Source organism: Mizuhopecten yessoensis, unplaced genomic scaffold, assembly GCF_002113885.1.
Source record: "Mizuhopecten yessoensis strain PY_sf001 unplaced genomic scaffold, ASM211388v2 scaffold10755, whole genome shotgun sequence".
Taxonomy (NCBI): domain Eukaryota; kingdom Metazoa; phylum Mollusca; class Bivalvia; order Pectinida; family Pectinidae; genus Mizuhopecten; species Mizuhopecten yessoensis.
Genome location: NW_018408705.1, coordinates 150,226 through 171,045, shown reverse-complemented (window position 1 = coordinate 171,045; position 20,820 = coordinate 150,226). Strand labels below are relative to the sequence as shown.

The 20,820-nt window shown below is 39.5% G+C and overlaps 1 protein-coding gene across 4 annotated transcripts in view; it reads right to left on the bottom strand.

The window, feature by feature from the left end:
- The window catches only part of LOC110462165 (neuronal acetylcholine receptor subunit alpha-7-like), a 68,120-nt gene that overhangs the window by 10,781 nt on the left and 36,519 nt on the right, over positions 1–20,820 (bottom strand). For all 4 annotated transcript variants that reach the window (XM_021516010.1, XM_021516008.1, XM_021516011.1 and 1 more), the window contains exons 2-6: positions 14,151–14,273; positions 6,359–6,504; positions 5,295–5,339; positions 4,862–4,971; positions 201–454 (exon numbers count right to left, since the gene is read on the bottom strand). In XM_021516010.1, the coding sequence (XP_021371685.1) occupies positions 201–454; positions 4,862–4,971; positions 5,295–5,339; positions 6,359–6,504; positions 14,151–14,214 (619 nt within the window). In that variant the 5' untranslated portion in view covers positions 14,215–14,273. The remainder of the gene's footprint in view (positions 1–200; positions 455–4,861; positions 4,972–5,294; positions 5,340–6,358; positions 6,505–14,150; positions 14,274–20,820) is intronic.

Sequence of the window (20,820 nt, the reverse complement as noted above, 5' to 3'; positions counted from 1 at the left end):
TTGGCAGTGGTGCAGGGAGCTGAACATTTCACGAATACGATAACATATATACGTATGGCCATGGCTTTCACTAAAGCTAAAATTGTAAGAACATATTGGCTAATTAGCGATAGGTAATAAAAGCATGATAATCCTGATGACGTTGAACCTGCAAGGGATAATAATGTGTATTTCAATCCATATAAGGGATAGCTTACTACCTAGGAGTTTCCACTCGCCGTTCCGAATGAAGGTTGAAGTGTCCCCTTTGTCGCTTTCCAGTTGTAGATCCAATAACTGACCGGGATGTGTCCACGACCCGAATTTCATGGTGCACTTTTGCTCGTCAAAAGGAAACCAGGCGATGTTGATTGCGCATGTGCTCTTGAACATTCCAGGAGGTATCCACGAACAGCTTCCGTCGCTGTAGACGATGACGTTGGTGTGAAAAGTACCGTCAAACGCTTCGTCGGCACTGAAACATTATACACACATTGATAGTGTTATTGAAGTAACTTCAACCGACTCGTCACCAATGATGTATAGACTCACATTGACAATGTGACTACATTTGTCGTCGAACGCCTAGTCGAAACTGAAAAATGAAGACACTCACAAGGCTAGTTAGGGTTAAACAGCATAACAATTGTGGATGATCGGGTGGTCCAGAGGATAGCGCATTCGCCTTCCACCAAGGCTTTTCGGACGTGAATGGGTATTGAGTCACATGCCTAATAACGTGGGTTTTCTCCGAGTTATCCGGTTTCCTCAAACATTAAAACCATTTGTGCGCTTTCCATCGGGGCCAGCAAGAGATCTTAATATAAGTTTGAAAAGTTATTTCAGAATTGTTGCAAATTAAATAAAGGTGATATATAATGTCATAAAAGTGTATATTACTTATCATATTTGACTAAATTACATATCACACATAGAGAGATGTTCGGAAGCGAGAAAAGAAAAGAAAGTCTTTAGTGATATACACTGATACTAATATGACCTTGAACATTATGAATCATGTGTAACCACTCAGTCAGTGCAGCCTCTAGCCAGACACCACTCAGTCAGTGACGCCTCTAGCACGACACCACTCAATCAGTGCAGCTTCAAGCCCGACACCACTCAGTCAGTGCAGCCTCTACCCCGACACCACTCAGTCAGTGCAGCCTCTAGCCCGAAACCACTCAGTCAGTGCAGCCTCTAGTCCGACACCACTCAGTCAGGGCAGCCTCTAGCCCGACACCACTCAGTCAGTGCAACCTCTAGCCCGACACCACTCAGTCAGTGTAGCCTCTAACCCGACCCCACTCAGTCAGTGCAGCCTCTAGCCTGACACCACTCAATCAGTGCAGCCTCTAGCCCGACACCACTCAGTCAGCGCAGCCTCTAGCCCGACACCACTCAGTCAGTGCGGCCTCTAGCCCGACACCACTCAGTCAGTGCAGCCTCTAGCCCGACACCACTCCGTCAGTGCAACCTCTAGCCCGACACCACTCAGTCAGTGTAGCCTCTAGCCCGACACCATTCAGTCAGTGTAGCCTCTAGCCCGACACCACTCAGTCCGTGCAGCCTCTGGCCTGACACCACCCAATCAGTGCAGCCTCTAGCCCGACACCACTCAATCAGTGCAGCCTCTAGCCCGACACCACTCAATCAGTGCAGCCTCTAGCCCGACACCACTCAGTCCGTGCAGCCTCTAACCCGATACCACTCAGTCAGTGCAGCCTCTAGCCCGACAACACTCAGTCAGTGCAGCCTCTAGCACGACACCACTCAGTCAGTGCAGTCTCTAGCCCGACACCACTCAATCAGTGCATCATCTAGCCCGACACCACTCAGTCAGTGCAGCCTCAAGCCTGACACAACTCAGTCAGTGCAGCCTCTAGCCCGACATCACTCAGTCAGTGCAGCCTCTAGCCCGACACCATTCAGTCAGTGTAGCCTCTAGCCCGACACCACTCAGTCCGTGCAGCCTCTAGCCTGACACCACTCAATCAGTGCAGCCTCTAGCCCGACACCACTCAGTCAGTGCAGCCTCTAGCCCGACACCACTCAGTCCGTGCAGCCTCTGGCCTGACACCACTCAATCAGTGCAGCCTCTAGCCCGACACCACTCAGTCAATGCAGCCTCTAGCCTGACCCCACTCAATCAATGCAGCCTCTAGCCTAACCCCACTCAGTCAGTACAGCCTCTAGCCCGACACCACTCAGTCAGCGCAGCCTCTAGCCTGACACCACTCAGTCAGTGCAGCCACTAACCCGACACCCCTCAGTCAGTGCAGCCTCTAGCCCGACACCACTCAAGCAGTGCAGCCTCTAACCCGACACCACTCAGTCAGTACAGCCTCTAGCCCGACACCACTCAGTCAATGCAGCCTCTAGCCTGACACCACTCAATCAATGCAGCCTCTAGCCTAACACCACTCAGTCAGTACAGCCTCTAGCCCGACACCACTCAGTCAGTACAGCCTGTAATCCGACACCACTCAGTCAGTACAGCCTCTAGCCTGACACCACTCAGTCAGTGCAGCCACTAACCCGACACCACTCAGTTAGTGCAGCCTCTAGCCCGACACCACTCAGTCAGTGCAGACTCTAGCCTGACACCACTCAGTCAGTGTAGCCTCCAGCACGACACCACTCAGTCAGTGCAGCATCTAGCACGTCACCACTCAGTCAGTGCAGCCTCTAGCCCGACACCACTCAGTCAGTGCAGCCTCTAGCACGACACCACTCAATCAGTGCAGCCTCAAGCCTGACACCACTCAGTCAGTGTAGCCTCTACCCCGACATCACTCAGTCAGTGCAGCTTCTAGCCTGACACCACTCAGTCAGTATAGCCTCTAGCGTACAGCCTCTAGCCCGACACCCCTCAGTCAGTGCAGCCTCAAGTTTGACACCACTCAGTCAGTGTACCCTCTAGCCCGACACCACTCAGCCAGTGCAGCCTCTAGCACGACCCCACTCAATCAGTGCAGCCTCGAGCCCGACATCACTCAGTCAGTGCAGCTTCTAGCCTGACACCACTCAGTCAGTATAGCCTCTAGCCGTACACTCCTCAGTCAGTGCAGCCTCAAGTTTGACACCACTCAGTCAGTGTACCCTCTAGCCCGACACCACTCAACCAGTGCAGCCTCTAACCCGACGTCACTCAATCAGTACAGACTCTAACCCGACACCACTCAGATAGTGCAGCCTCTAGCCCGACCCCCCTCAGTCAGTGCAGCCTCTTGCCCGACACCACTCAGTCACTGTAGCCTTTATGCCGACACCACTCAATCAGTCCAGCCTCTAGCCCGACACCTCTCAGTCAGTGTAGCCTCTAGCCTGACACCACTCAGTCAGTATAGCCTCTAGCCCTACACCACCCAGTCAGTGCAGCCTCTAGCTCGACACCACTCAATCAGTGGAGCCTCAAGCCTGACACCACTCAGTCAGTGTAGCCTCTAGTTCGACACCACTCAGTCAGTGTACCCTCTAGCCCGACACCACTCAGCCAGTGTAGCCTCTAACCCGACACCATTCAGTCAGTGTAGCCTCGAGCCCGACACCACTCAGTCATTGCAGCCTCTAGCCTGACACCACTCAGCCAGTGCAGCCTCTAACCCGACACCACTTAGTCAGTGCAGCCTCAAGCCCGACACCACTCAGTCACTGTAGCCTCTATGCCGACACCACTCAATCAGTGGAGCCTCAAGCCTGACACCACTCAGTCAGTGCAGCCTCGAGCTCGACACCACTCAATCAGTGCAGCTTCAAGCCCGACCCCACTCAGTCAGTGACGCCTCTAGCACGACAGCACTCAATCAGTGCAGCTTCAAGCCCGATACCACTCAGTCAGTGCAGCCACTAACCCGACACCACTCAGTCCCTGTAGCCTTTATGCCGACACCACTCAATCAGTACAGCCTCTAGCCTGACACCACTCAGTCAGTGCAGCATCTAGCCCGTCACCACTCAGTCAGTGCAGGCTGTAACCCGACACCACTCAGTCCCTGTAGCCTTTATGCCGACACCACTCAATCAGTCAGCCTCTAGCCCGACACCCCTCAGTCAGTACAGCCTCTAGCCCGACACCACTCAATCAGTGCAGCCTCTAACCCGACACCACTCAGTCACTGTAGCCTTTATGCCGACACCACTCAATCAGTGCAGCCTCTAACCCGACACCACTCAGCCAGTATAGCCTCTAGCCCTACACCCCTCAGTCAGTGCAGCCTCTAGCACGACACCAATCAGGCAATGCTGCCTCTAGGTCACTCACTAACCCGACACCACTCAGTCAGTGTAGCCTCTAACCCGACACCACTCAGTCAGTATAGCCTCTAGCCCTACACCACTCAGTCAGTGCAGCCTCTAGCACGACACCAATCAGGCAATGCTGCCTCTAGGTCACTCAGTGCAGTTATTTAGATCACCACTAACACTGTCAAATGGTACTTTTTAGAAATAAGAGTATTTTTTATTTCAATATATCTAATTCAACACGTGTAATTTAGCGATCATAGCTTTACTTCAGTGTGTAAGGCGTCGTTCCAATAATAATGACCACTCGTGTCTCTTACTGCAGACATGGTGTATAGCAACGGTTTCCTGTCCTGTCTTATAGATTTACCTACGCTAATTACTGGTGAGATGGAGAACATTCTTACACATTTGATTTCATTGATATTGAAAATGTTAGTGTGGGAGGTTTGATTTAAAATGAGTTATTACAAGTAATCGTGTGTAACTCACTTTGCAGAATGGCGTCCACATTTTAATTCCCTTTTCCACATTAACATTTTTTAACATACTTAACCCCCTGATCTGTTAATGATGACGTCTCTGATGTTTTATGAAGACTCTGTACACCCTTAACTCCAATCAACGACTTAATTACCTGTTGTACATCAGTATATCCGGCTTCCAGACCTTAGCGGCGGGAACCCTGATAGACGCAATGCCACCAAATTCCTCGGGGTTCCAAACCAAATTACAGTCCTTCCATTTCTGTAAAAAGAACCATGAATATGAAGATGATTATTCATGAAAATGAAGTCCGTACTAGCAAGTACTTTACCAACCGTCTGACACGGGATAACATATATCTAGATCATTAAGCTACGGAATTATGGCAAACTTGTCATTATGATCGACGGCGTTCAAGGTCTACATGATTATACTTTTTGTACCGATTTGTTCGGGAACATTCAGTAAATAGATTTTTTCCCCCAGAGAATGTATCATCGTTCCTTAAATACACTACCACGCTTTTATAATTCAACACTAAACCCATATCATAGATATGTCTCAAAAAGGTTACAAGTACTCACCATGTTTAGCCATACGTTGGAATGGAGAATCTGCATCTTTTCATCCTGAAATTTATAACAATTGTTACCTTTACTTAAATCAGGGTCAAAGAAGACGATATCATCTAAATGTATCTACGGTACCATACACCAACCAGATTTCGTTCGTTTGAGATAAACTGACTAAGATTATACTGTGAACTTATTGCAATTATAATGTGATGTTGATATCAGTTTTTTTTTATGTTATTGCTTTATATCTTCAATATGTAAAATGTCCATTTCGTTAAACATTTTTTTCTCATCTGTACTTTACAGAATTCAAAACTATTAGCCGGCGATTATGCAAAAGAAACAGGGAGATTTTTATAAAGTGGAAATAAAGCAAATTGCAACATCGGGATTGTTTTGATTTTCTTTCGTTCCCAACAGAATTTTTCAACAGAAAGTCATATAAATTCGTATATCAATTAACCTATTGTCAGTATAATGTGACTAGATAAAGTGTCATGCTACATTGTCCAAGATAATTTAATATCAGTGGATACCTCTTTAAAGTCACACTTAAATTGTCTCATCAACTGTAGTACCCGTATGACATACAGATGTAGCTGTTGTAAGGACATTAAACCCTAAAACAGACTAACGGAAAGCTTTCTCAACTAATGGTAAGTAAAGAGATGCCAACTCTCGTGTTTCACAATATATCTATGGGCTGTCGGTTGTATTATGCAGCTAGCGGATGTATACTCTTCTTCTTGTTCCTATTGTTACGAAGGCTCCATCAATTTTGATGATTGTGTCTTATTGTGACCAGCATTGTTATGGAGAGGCTAGTGGAGTACTTATTTGAATACATTATGTAAACGTACTTACTTTTGCGAACTAAACATTTAGCGAATTTTCACATTTTATCAGTTAAGAAAATAAATGAAAAATTTGCGCATCCACAGAAAGTGTAATAAAGAAAAATATACTGGTGTTTCAATTGGTACATTCATATATTAGCGCAAAAGTTAAGGAGCGAAAAGCACTAAAATAAGAAAACCGCTAAAATATGTACGTCTACAGTGTACAATACGTACGACGTCAATGATCTGTTGGAGCACGATGCTGAACTGGACCACGATCGCCTGGGACTCGTTCTCCACTGGGCGCTCAAGGTTGTTATAGTGCTTCTCCACAAACAGGTAGTGCAATAAGCGCTTCTCGTTAGAGCCCTGTAGCGTCTCTGTCCGCAAAAGTACAAAACATTATTAGGAACATTCATAGCGTAATTAGGAACATATTAAAGTAAGTAGAAATAAACACAGGTACCAAAAAGCAATTTAGAGAATACACAGGCCGATGGAAATTCACATCTGTACAAAATGTTGATTGGAACACACACATGAATGTCAAAATCAACGCAAATACAAACGTATTCATCTAATTATATACTTAAAGTAATGAGGAACACACACATCATATTTAAGATATATGTCATTACTGATAGATATGAGTGTAAAGCTGCAATCAACAACCAAGTCAAATGCAATGCTATTTCCTATGCGTGATAACATTACGAGGGTCGATGGGACCAGGTAGTTCACGGAGGGTTACTAAACGTAGTAAATGTAGTCAATTATTGATTGATTTGTTTCCAGATGCTTACAGCATACCGTAATGAGATTATATTCATCAAAATATATATGGCGGCTGCACTGAAATGTGTGTCTTTTGTCATTGTACTTAAATTCCACGAACTGTACCCTCTCTACCAGAAGGGCAACGGATCGGCGTGATTTACAATTCGGATATGTTTTCAGACACCACGACCATTGTGAGAATAAACCCTATGGGAAATAGTCATATTAACAATTAATTACAAGTCACTTAAGGACAACCTCGATTCTGCAGGTACATGTAGTCGTTCATATGAAGGATAACAACCGGCTCATTTTCTAGATCTCCCAAATCGTCGAAATACATGTCAAGGCAGAATGTGTTATTATGGACCTCCATACCTCTGCCAAACACGGTAATTTAGTATTGGAATCTGTTTTTCCCAGCATGGCTATAGGTATGATAAATCATTGGTTTGTGTGAGAAAATTACGTCGTTTTCTCAAAAATTGATGACGCTACTCTCACAAACAAGTGACGTAACAATCAATACCTGCTCCCAAGAGAAGATAACTCTGCAATACGCAAATACGGAATAGGTATGATAAATCATTTTTGACAAATAATCCATGCATTGGAGGACTTTTATAGAAAAAAAGGGATACTGTGTATACGAAAAAATAGAAGAGTGGGACAATTATCCTTAAGTCGATACTTATGTTCAAGCGGTAATGTCGAAAAACGATCATTTGTCAAGGGAGATAACACTGATATCGTGCTAAGTCTTTTTCTTCTTTATTGAGCTTTTGTTACTTCTTCTTTATGCGTCATAACCTTAACCCAAAACTGTTATCTTAGGATCCCTGAAAATGCTATCAATTTTCAGCATAACCACAAAATGTGGAGAAGCTCTAATTGGAAAGTAAAGAAAACAGAACGCAATTTTCATGTGTTGTTTAAGTTTAGGTTTAAATATTTGCTTCAGACGCCAAATCTCACATACCACATCACTTGCTTTCTGTATGAATAAAAGGATTCAGCGATAACAACTTTCTGTAATATAGATTGACACCTAAACGTGAAACCGTTGTCGATAAGGTATATGAACTTGTAAATTAGACATTCAGAAATTGTTCTCTTGGTCATAACTCGCGGGTAACGTAATAGCCCTGCACGTCCTGCTCCGCAAGAGATAGACAACCACTGATTTGGTAAACATCTGCTTTAAAGAGACGCTAGACATTACGATAAGTAGTATTTTGACATTTATTCAAATATGCTATAAGTAATGTCTTGTTATGTTTGCTTTAAATGATCTTTCTTTAAGTTTAACATCCAAAACGATAAAGAACATGATGATTTTATTGCAAAATATTTCTGAACGCTCCATACTTGCTTGGCATAAATGGCAGTCTGCAGCCTTCCGAACGTTTAATAGTTTCCCGTGTGCTGATATCATTTTGTGAAGTGTAAGAGATAGCACTAGTGTCACATAGACTGTACACTAGAAGATGTGTGCAGTCATCTCTATGAAAACAAGTCTTACATGTAGCATTCTAAAGTGAATGATAACTTTTTGTTATAGCAAACATTACTTTACGTCCGACAAGGAGCATGAATTAACGTGTTCATATTGAATAAACAAATATTTTTCAGTTTCTTCACACACAAGTATACATATATTCTTAGCATATCCTGTTATTGTCGGCAAAGCGGCAAAGCGCATGTTAAACGCACCTTAGTGAAGCTTCATATTTTCTTGTTAGCTTTAAACAACTTAAGTATCAAGAACAATTTTCCAACTTATAAACAAGAGTGAAACGTAACCAAGCGTGTGTTTCCGTAAGTATGTGGAAGCTCTCGTTTCCTCTCCTTTTGTATTGATATATGTTTGGCCTCTATTGTTCTGGGTCGATTTTGACCCTGCACGTTAGATGTTTATTTGTTTGTTTGTTTGTTTGTTTGTCAAGACTAAACGACCCCTTGACACTAGGCCATTTTGATTCTACAGCGTTAAAAAGAAAATCCAAAGACGCCACATACATCAAAAGTACATAAAAGGTTAAACTTAGTAAAATATTTATATCACGCTCAGCTCTACTTTAAACGCCTATTTCCTGTATGTACGTCATAATATATAGTTGTAATCTGGAATTGTTCAGAAGGTTCTTTCATGGTATATACATAGGAATAACTATGACGAACCATTAACTGTTCAACAAGCAATGTCGTACAATTAAGTTGAACTTCACCCCTAAGCAAATGTTCAAAAGTGACGTAGGTACATTATGTATGTCCCGTTCTGATTCGGACCAAGGCTACCCGCTCCTTCCTGTTGTTTCGTTAACAGTAACACTGTTCACTTAATAAAGACTGGACATTCCTAGGTTTATTATAAGTACACTCTATACAACACTGTTGCCATTTTTGTTTTAAAGTATTCCATTCCATATATGCAATTTGAAATATGAATATGGTACGTTAGATTACAGTAACAATAACACTATGGTTTGCAACCTGTACATGTAATAATAGGGTACGACCTTCTAAATGTAGTGTCTTTTATTACGTGTACCATAACTTTACTTCCTTCGATGCCGTATTTCTTCCGAGTCGAGTCTAATCATCCACTTCCATGCACGTGCTACCGACAAATTAGTAGTGATAAAGATTTAAAGATTAAGTTTAACTCCCCTGACAAGAGTTACATTTAACATTTCGGTTAACAAACCGGGATGAAACCTAAGCATGCTTGGTGCAGTTTAGGACATTACCACATGTGAACGATATCTTAAAGACTGTCACATATGAAAGCTACCTTGTTGATACGAGGAATCAAAATAAACATTGATGTTCTGTTTCGCTTGGCATCAAACGTTGCAACTTGAATTAAATCTCAACGCTGTAATGTGGAAATAATACATAAGCAGGGTTCGACAAAACATTACTTGCTGGTAAAGTACAACATCACACTTTAACGTATGGCTTAATTTTGTAAAGTGTACCACATCAAATTCACCAACATTCTATTTCATACATGTCCCTTAGTGTACATACATCATTTTACTTTACAACATGCATGAGTTTATTCAGTTAACCTTCTATTAACAGCTATGGTGTTTTAAGGACGAACCTCTCGGGTGCCTCTTTACCGGTAACATGTGCGCGTAAATAGATCTTATCCAATCAAACTGATTCCATCACTGAATCGTACAGCTACAGTCTAGAAACTTTTCGTACTTCCGGTGACCTCTTCCGGTCCATGAAGCCTGTAAATATGCCTAATCGAATAATAGAGCGAAATGTAACGAGGCAGGAACATTATGTATTCGAAACAACGAATTTGTTAAAAAATATTGACCATATTCAATACACTTGGCGTGTTTATTTCCACGATTCCCTTCCTTTTGTATCGAAAAGAGAAATGATTGGCATGGTCATCAAAAATCTTACATGAATGTCACAAGCAAATGGCGTCGATGAGTGCGTAAAAATGTGATTAGATGACACACTGTATTACCGTCGATTAAATTAGCTTAAATTTTGTATCGAAATAGATAATTTTCTAAACATACACATTTTCCAACTTAATATTAATATTCCCACTAGGGCGGAAATACCCGAGTATGTACGACGCAGGGTCAATGACGAGGTCACTAGGTTCTCATTGGATAGTAAAAGTTCAGATCATTGATGAGGTCAAAGTTCATGGGTCGTTTGCTCCAGCTACAGATACATATGATGAAACAGAATTGTCATCGACAGCTTTCCAAGGAAAGACGTAAGGTGTTTCAAAGGGTCAAATTGCGGATTTTTCAATATCACTACTCTTGTTTTTCTGCATTTATTGTAGAACGTCAACTTTATATAGTTCTTCAAAATTCTTCCATTTGGGGATCGTTTCTGTTGATATTTGATACAAATTTGTGATATTACCCTTAGATTTTACAACTAAAACTATGGAATTTCAATACTAGATCTGCATGTACAATAGATTGAATCTAGTTTCATATAATGCAACAAAATTAACAATTACTTAAAAAAAAAAAAACTGTACAGTTTTGTATAGTCAAATATCTTATATATATTGATACTTAGATAAATATTTATAAAAAAGATTAAACGCTTGACAATTTGTAAATTCCGTTCAACTGTGTAAATTATTACAGCATATTGATTAGACATTGAAGTGAACTCATTAATTTGGTCTGCTTTATGAATATCAGTAAAGAAGAGAATTAGAAACATTATATTTTCACCACTTTTATTTTTGTTAACGGATTGCATAATATGCGACCGTCAGCATCCATTTCTAATCAAAATCAAAACTATTCCGCATATGATGTACCTGGTCATGATAGCAATTGTTTTTATTCAACCACATTTAACAACAATATTGCTCAAGAACAAGTCCATCTTGAAACTGACATCAATTTCATCGAGTTAACAAAATCATCACTGAAAACAACACAATACACACTCTTTGACCCTCAAATTTGACAATGACATAAGAGGGGTATCAATCAAAAACCGAGGAAAACATGGTCAAACTCGCAAAAAATAAAATCACTCAAAATATGATTACACAAAGTTATACGATGGTGTCCATCCAGAAACTTCACTTGCAAACAAATGTTTTAGCTGATATATGCCAATCTATCTCTAGGTATCTACAAAACTTTATGACAGCAGCGACGATGAGGAGGAGGAATCTCCTGCTGTTGATACCTGGATCTTCTAAGGTATATAATCAGTACAAACATTACATTTCATAATTTCACATGGATTATCTAAATTATTTAAAAGAAAAATATAAAATCTTAATTTTATACGTACAGTGGTGGGAACGTGACAGTCTCTAACCTGTTATGTCTAACATGCTAAACATATTTAAATTAAAAACAGACACATCCTTCCTGGATTGGCATATCAATTCAAACCATTTGTTTAAACATTATGCCTACAACTCTCATTATCATGTTTACTCTATGCTTTTTTTAAATGGCATTTGTTTCTTTTGGATCAAAGTAGTAATGTATAATATTATCAGAGATGTCTATATTACTAATATACCTCTCTGATATTATGAACAGATATGAGTAGAGGGAGAGGGTATATACTTTTATTCTTGGATAAAACAAGAACCAAATGGGGATACTATTATATCAATATGGTCTAGTAGTACTGTAGTACAAACCAGTCAATTTCAAACTAACATATGATACGTCATATTAGTGAAGTGTGAATGTGGATCATTATAAAACAGAGCACACATAAGTACAAGGATATTTTTTTTTGTCTAGCAAAATCAAGTATTTTATGAAATAAACAAGTACAGGTACATTTTGTATGTATTAAAATGGGTAATGTTATGATTCAAGAATTATACTATGCTATTAAAACAATGTACAGTACGTGCTTCGCTCTCTCCAGACCATGCCTGGGTCATATTATATGCCTGCTCGTGTGTTTTAGTGCTAAAGGCAGTATGTTCGTGTGTATGTCTCCTAGCGATAACACAAACATGTTCATGAAAACAATCGCATGCATGGCACAGATGTAAACACAGGCATGACACAGACAAAATAAAAACCCGAGTCTTTGTTCCGACGAAAATGTAGTACATTAATTAAAGTCAGACTTGTTGTATACGGAATGCAATGAATGTCGATGATGTTCGTCTGATTGATCATCCAAGTAAACACGCCAATTGACACGTGTCATTAATAAATATTGGACTTGCCTTAAAATCTGCCCACATGAAGATCACACATGCATTCATGACAAAACACAGATCATCATATTTTCCAACAAACTGACTTCAAAACCTGCTGAATCAGAACCTGATAAATTCAGTTAGTCGCTCGATAGCTTTTCATTAGTCGGATTCTAGTTTGGTTTTCTAGAGAACAAAGCCTGAGGAATGCGACCCGAACTATGACAATCAATTTCAATGTTGAGACATGTTCAGACTTAATCCCATTCCTGTGCAGTGATAATGATGTATTAGTGATTGATTCTGTGAGGCACTTCCCTAAGTTGCCCGGATGTGGTTAAAGCTTGAACTGGTGTGTCTTTATAACAGGGAACTGGTGTTTTTGTAACGCCTTTTTGTCAGTAATAAAGCTAATTTACTTTACAGCACGAGTGAATCCAGGGTGAAACACAAGTATTTACTCTCAGTAAAGTACATATCACCTTAAAATTTCACAACAAAAACATTAAAAAGTAAAAAAAATCATTTTTTTAAATAAATTTAAATAGAAACTATTTAAAAGAACTAGTATGTCTGCCGAATTACCTTATACCAAAGAAAATAATAGAACTTGAAACCCTTAATCGTTACTTCACTACAAGTATTTTTACCGTTAAAAAGATTCATGGTTTATTTTGATTTCGTATAGAAATTCTATGATGCAATGAGACACATTTAAGGTATCAAACGATTTTATAAAATAAACGGGTTTATTGAAACCGAGCGTACATCCTTACAACTCGAATTTGTATATTACGAGTGCATTTGCATAAACAATGTGTAATAAATACCGCGAATCCTAACGATAAAGCCTGGCGGTAGGTTATATGTTTTGAATGCTCAACAATATAGTTTATTGTATGCTGTCTTTGATAATAAAAACAAATGTAGGACACGTCCCTGTTTGCAGTATTCTATCAACAGAGATAGTTTATTGTATACTCCGGCTGTTGTGCAGTGTAATCGCATCATATAATCAAATTTCTATGTGTAAAATGTTGTACATGTAATATCACCCACATAAGTAACAGTACAATGACATCATAAAACCACAGCAACGTAAATTTACAACAACACAGAGCACAATATATATTGGATTTTACATCAGTTTCCATTTCATATGAGATTCATGAAAGAATTTTTCAATTTAGCGAGCCTCTGGCGAGCTGAAATGAAACATTCGTGACGAGTTTCATTAACTTGATATGAAATGAAAACGAGTGTAAGATCCTTTTATCGCATAATCAAGATTGATGCCATTTATTCGTGTAAAACGACAATTTGCATGCAACATTGAAATGTAAAAAGCCACCGTTTTGACTCCAGTGCGTAAGTCTGTGACGTTTTGTACTTGTCCTAGGCGTGACGTCACAGTTGAAACAATTGAAACTTACAATTAATCACAGGGCTAATACATTTGTAGGTTATATTACATGGGTTAATACGTAAAACAATATAACATGTATATATGCAATGGATAGCACAGTACATTATGTGATAAAACCGTTTAACACATACCTTTGACGATTACGATGATCAGCAGTAGCGCCATCTCGAGGCGGACGAGGCGGGTATTCTCCATCGCCGTCCATGCGTGTATTACTGTCTACACGTACAGATAGACATCGGATTTACTGCAACCTGTAATTAAGAAAATAATGTTTTTACATATGGTTCTATGAAGTTGTACAATACAATTTTATACGTTATGTTATTCAAACAGTACAAAACGATGGTGAATTCCTGCGAACACAAGTTTCTTTGATTATTATATTGCCAGTGTGAATACTGTTTCTACATGTAATTCCCGTAGTTGCTTGTAAAGTTTATGAAAATGAAAGAAATGTCAGCAATGTATATTTAGATCCATTTCTATAACTGACGTTTGTCTGATGTAGGAATGGAAATTTGACACCGTATTTCACATGAAAAATTACATTCACATTCACATTCCAGTGTATACTTTGTTCGTGTGTTCTCGTTCTCCGCGTGACTAAGACGTTTAACTCATTAGAAGAGCGTTGTTTCCCAGTTAGTCCAAGCCGATAAAGATCGGTAAGTAACACAATCAAACTAACTTCTACACTGTAACCATTAATAGGACCGTCACTGATTTTATTGTTTGTAATCATTCGACTTTGTACTTTGTGTCAGGTCGGTTATTCCATTTCGTTACTTTATCTCTAGGTATTTAACGCCATAGACATCACGCATGACGTTTTGACAGGGAATGACACTCCATTGTGCCCATAGTTTAAGAACCTACGGACACGCTTTCGTTCAAATGCAATCACAACCATAGATAAAAGGATACAGCTTATTAAGTTCACTTCAAAACCAACCCGAGTAATTCTGCCTTAAGGATCTGTGTTATCGGTATAGGGTAAGTATAAACAGAACGAACTCAGTCGGTCAATTATCATAGAAATTTCACAGTGAATGGAATCGACCAAGGCCTATAACGGCAACCTTATACGCATATAACTAGATTATAATATCATAAGATGCCAAGAATATGCTATATGCACATGACCTTGAACCAATGGATGAATTAATGTTATTGACTTCCAGTAAATTAGTATTCCATGTAGCTCTACCGCATTGACGGGGTTTGAGTAGCAGGTCAGTAAACGATGACAGTGTTATATGGTCAGGTTTGTGTCAAGAATGCTGATATCGTCTTTGATTGTGGTGTTTATCAAAGTTCAGATTGTGATCATTAAGAAACTAATTACTTCTAGCAAATGTTCATTCATATAAAAATTGTCATCTGTTGAATTAATCATGCATTATGCATATGTTGTTCCATATGAAGATATAAGGTGTACCATCGGCTATTGAATATCTTAACAGCAAGGTACTAAACAAGCACTGATCGCTCGTGACGTCATAAGCGTTTAGTAGTGACTGACCCCTGGTATACTGGTAGGCGGGGTTTGAATTCAGGCATTGGGGGCAACTAGTGTCGGGCCTTAAATGTTTAAACAAATAATTACATAGGTATTGTTTACTTCAAGACAGCTCTTGGTAAAAGTATTGACTGTCCCCATAAAAAAGGTGTACTTTAAGGGTATCCATGTGAATCGTTTTTTTGTTCATGTTTTGCCACCATTTTATTAGTTTTGAATTATCGTATTCTTGATACTTCGGTGTGTGTTTAAACAAATAAAAAACTGACACATGGACAACATCACTAATTACTAAGATATACAGTGATTTGTATAAATATCATCATTTGTACAAATAATTTGTTTATGTACGTCATAATATTATTATTCCACAAATGATTACCTTATAATTACCCCTGCAGGTGGGGGATCGGGAAAAGAAAACACCTACTGTTACCTACGGTACAATGTATGTATTGTAGGAGGCGACTAATAGGGATTACCCTTACACAATTTGGGATTTGCTTTAGTGTCCTCTATTTGGGGACACAAAAGCGACCAAAATAAATTATATTTTTTGTGCTCGTCATCTTCCTTTTATTTCCCAGCGCCTTGCTTGGCAACACCTCACTTCTGGCCTTAATGTTGAGATTTCGCCAAGGTGAGGAAGACAATGGGTTCTATCCCCAGGCCGAAGCATACCAAAGTCCTTAAAAATGGTAGTTATAATTACCTGCTTAACGTTTAGCATTAACTGGTTCACACGTTGTCAGTATAATGTGACCGGGCGGAATGCTGTGCTTGGTGCCTTCGACCTGGCATTTCAGTGAGAAAGCACTATAAATTCGGCATCAGATCCGCGTTATCACAAGGAAACGAGCACACCAACATACCATGTCTACTGCATACACACGCAAGCACGCATGCACTACACACATGGAGGTACGTCCTTAAATGACCTTAGCTGTTAATACACTGTAGGACGTTAAACAAAATCAAACCAAACCAAATTGAACAAAAACGAACTCTCTGGTATTCTTTGTAGTATGTATACAAACATTTGTATTCTCTATAACATCAATACATGAGCCACTCGTAGCATTGTGTTATGAACGCAACATAGCAAAGTGTACGTTGAGCACACCAGCACAATTGTGGTATGAACACAGAAGGACATAGTTTTAGTCATTATATATGTAACAGGAACGTGGAATGTTTCTGATCCGCATTATGTTGAACCCCGGAAACATTAACACGTTATAATAACGTTAATGTTGACTCAGCACCTCCTTAAAACTTGTTAACCAGACTGACTTCGGCTTGTCATATCCTATTTGTAAGTTATTTGAGCTGAATGTGGAATATGTCAAGTTCGTTGTGTTTCAGAGTTCTTTCTGGGTTTTTATATTGCACATTTCGCTTTCCACTCAAGCCAACGAAACCCCAGTCATGACAAAATTGTAGGAACACAAATTTACTCCGCCAAAGGATTAGCTGTACTGTATTGATTTCAGGATTTCTTGTGCAATAACACACGCTAAAAAAAAGTAACCACTTCTTTTGATGCGAGTTACTTTAAACAGAAAGAAAAGGTTTTAAGATTATTAGTTATTCCTAATATTGACCATGTCAACAAATAATACAAAATTCTTAAGAATTATGAACGGCTCAGTTGTCCCAATTGAAAGGTGAAAATACTATTCTAATGAATTCGATAATAAGACGGATACAATAAGTGTTTGGCAAAATTATGAATAACTTACGAAACTGACGGAACATCACCTGATGATTCATCAGTTCTCCATTACTTATTAATTCTGCATTAAGTCCTGTTGTTTGGTATCACCTCGGTTAATTTGGTACCTTCTTGGTTCCTCTTGTATTGGTATTTCATTGGTCCCTGTTGTCTGGTATCACCTGGGTCCCAGTTATTTGTGTTTCATGGGTACAAGTACCTGTTGTTTGGTATCACGTCTGTTTCTGTTATTTTGGTATCTCATGGGTCTCTGTTATTTTGGTATCTCCTTGGTTCCTGTTGTTTTGGATTTCATTAGTTCCTGTTATTTTGGTATCTCCTTGGTGCCATTTGTTTTGATATTTCGTTGGTTTCTGTTGTTTGATATCACCTCGGTTTCGATTATTTTGGTATCTCCTCGATTCCTGTTGTTTTGGTATCTCATGGGAACCTGTTGTGTTGTATTTCATTGGTTCCTATTGTTTGGTGTAGGCCTCCACCACTGAGTCGCAGGTTCGAGACCTACGTGGGGAAGTCGCCTGGTACTGTTCGTAGGTTGGTGGTTTTTCTCCGGGAACTCCGGCTTTTTTCCACCACCAAAACCTGGCACGTCCTTAAATGACCATAGCTGTTATTAGGACGTAAAACACACTAACAAACCAAACCAAAACAGTCTCCTGGGTTCCTATTGTTTTGTTATCTCATAGGCTGTTGTTGTTTTATTATCTCCACTACTCCTGATGTTTAGTTATCCTTTTGGTATTGTTGCTTTGTATTGGTATCTCCTCTGTCCCTGTTGTTTTGGTGTATCCATAGTTCTTAACAGTTTGGTGTCTCATTAATTTGGAATGTGTTGGTATCTCCTCCGTCGATGTGTTTTGGTGTCTTTTCACATCCTGTTCATATCCTTTTGAATTTCAGTTTTAATCTTGCGTGTTGGAGCACCGGAATGTTGGCCTCTGATTGACTTAACTCATGTCTTATCTCACATTAACACAATGATATATACATGATAAGGGTGTAACCACATTAACACAATTATATATACATGATAAGGGTGTAACCCTGTTTAAGGATTCCATTAATTGCAACAGTGATCAACAGTGTTTGGCATATAACAAGCGTTATAACAATGCCTTTCTCGTAAGGTTAAACACGTTATTTTGTTATACATGAGCGAGAATAATAACAGTACGGTATTACTCGCTCTGTAATTTATTAAATGTACTGAATGCCAATGCATAAGACATCTGACTTCAATGTTTGTGATGTGTTTATAATACTGCTGAAACATCTGTCAATTTACATTAATACGAGCGGAATTATATATTTGCAATATATCATAAATAAATACATAAATCAAACGGACATTGGGCCGGATATATCAACTGGAACAATCAGGTTTATCGACCCAGTTATGCTCTTAGTCATGGAAAGATCAGTAACATTTTCCATTGCAAATTAACTAACATACACAAGTATGTCCAACCATCAATTTGTCAGCCCTTCCACAAACCGAACAGCATCTCATACTCTCGAGTCCTTCAAATCAGCGAATCAGATGCATATTTGCGGATTATATCACCTTCCAACGCCGATGTTTAGAGCTGATTCCTATTTTGTTTTGCAGAGGATACAACTATACTATACTTCGACAGATTGGGAAAAGGCAAAGTTAGAATTTTGGTCAGTCCAAGTCAGACCTAAAACACAGGGGTTCATTCCAAATACGATCGACTTGCATCCACTCTGAAAAATCACTGGCGCATCATGGAGTCTTCCATAAAAAGGTGCAGTTTCTTATATTAGCACGTCGCAGATTCAAATGAATTTTAAGTGATCTCGTGCTAAGTAGCAACATGCACCTTTGCTGTAGAAAAATGTTCCTTCCAAAACAACAAATGTGTGCCAACTGTGACCATACACAGGATCCTCACGTACAGTGCAATGTAAAATGAGAGGCAAAGGGCACCACATAATACTGACACTAACACTACCACGCAGATGTAGTGTGAATGTGTAATTAAATCTGATAACATGAAAAACAAACAATATGCAGTAAATTGCTGAGACTAGCACGGCATTAAAAACCATAATCGACCACCGCTTCAAATAAGACAGAACAAACAAGATTTCCCAATGGCAGGGTAGTTCAATATGCCTAGCAATAATTGAAAAATCATGCAGGTGGTTGCCAAAGATCATTGTCTGACCTGCACAAAGGAAAGATTTCGGATCACCAACCTTTAAAACCGCAGCCCTGGAGACAGTGTGTTAAATACTTCTGCCATTTCGTTCACTTTTATGTACTTATTTCTCATACGTTACAAAACTTTAGTATACATCCTCTAAAGGAATAGATATTTACCATGCATATACCATATACAAGTCATTTCGAAGGATTTCATAAATTGTATTGCCATTTGACGATTCGTTGTTATAGATTCTCCTGAGTGACAGGGCTCGTTTCCAGCTTTAGCATCTTTCTTTATGCTCAAAATTTTCCGGTATTTTTTCAATCTCCTTTTCACCGTTTACACACACCTTTATACACATATTTGTAGAGAAAAAACAGGTTCATTCGTGAACAAAAACAATCAACGATGCGGTCTGGATACTTCCTTGTAATCCTTTGCAAGCGACTTGAAAAAGGAACAGATTGCTCCTACAATTTGACAGCCATATATTTCCGCACTATTGAAATTATTTCTCTAACCTGTATATACATTTACCATGCATTATTTTGTTTGTTTGTTTTATTTTATTATAAAGAGTTGTAAAAGACGGAATCAGAAATGTTTGAATGTTATCAAGCGTTATATTTATCGAATGAAGTAAATAAATACATCAATTAATGGAGTAAATGCTTGAGCTATGTCCAATGTTATCTATGAGAAAATATCGTTAAGCAAAGATTCGTAAATCATTATTGACAGTCGTAGATACAAAATCGTGTGGTTGTCAACATCGTAATAAGGCAGTGGTTTTGATGAATGGAGTATTTGATATATGAATGAATTAAGTTGACATGTACACAAATTGGTTTGTGTATTGGACGTGTGTTATCAATGGATTATTAAAACAAATCATCTACACGTGAGCGGATCTGCTTCGCCACTGCACGGGAACATGCAGGCCTATCGACACCGCGATTGATAGACGTAATGGATGACAGGGGGATGACTAGCTGCTCCAGTCTCTGTCAGCTCCGACTAATAACACTCACTTTCGCTTCTGATCTCTTCATCCTCTGTAGGGCCGCGCAATTGATTTTATTAGCTCTTCTTGTCCAACTTCGCCGATTTCAAAGATGCACGGAGAAAGCTATTGTGTAGGATCGGACAGCCTGACTGGGCAGGATAATCTATCGCCACAGTGAACTGGTGAATTAAACTATCCTTTTAAGACTTCAGTAATTCACTATCTTATTTCCTTTCTGTTGTTGTTGCCTGGTAGCTTACCGTTAATGCTTACTTCATTGAAATATGCATTTTTTGTTTATGAACAAAACGTGATAGTTCTGTCATTATAGTGTTATTGATGCTCAGTTTCAATAAGTATAAAT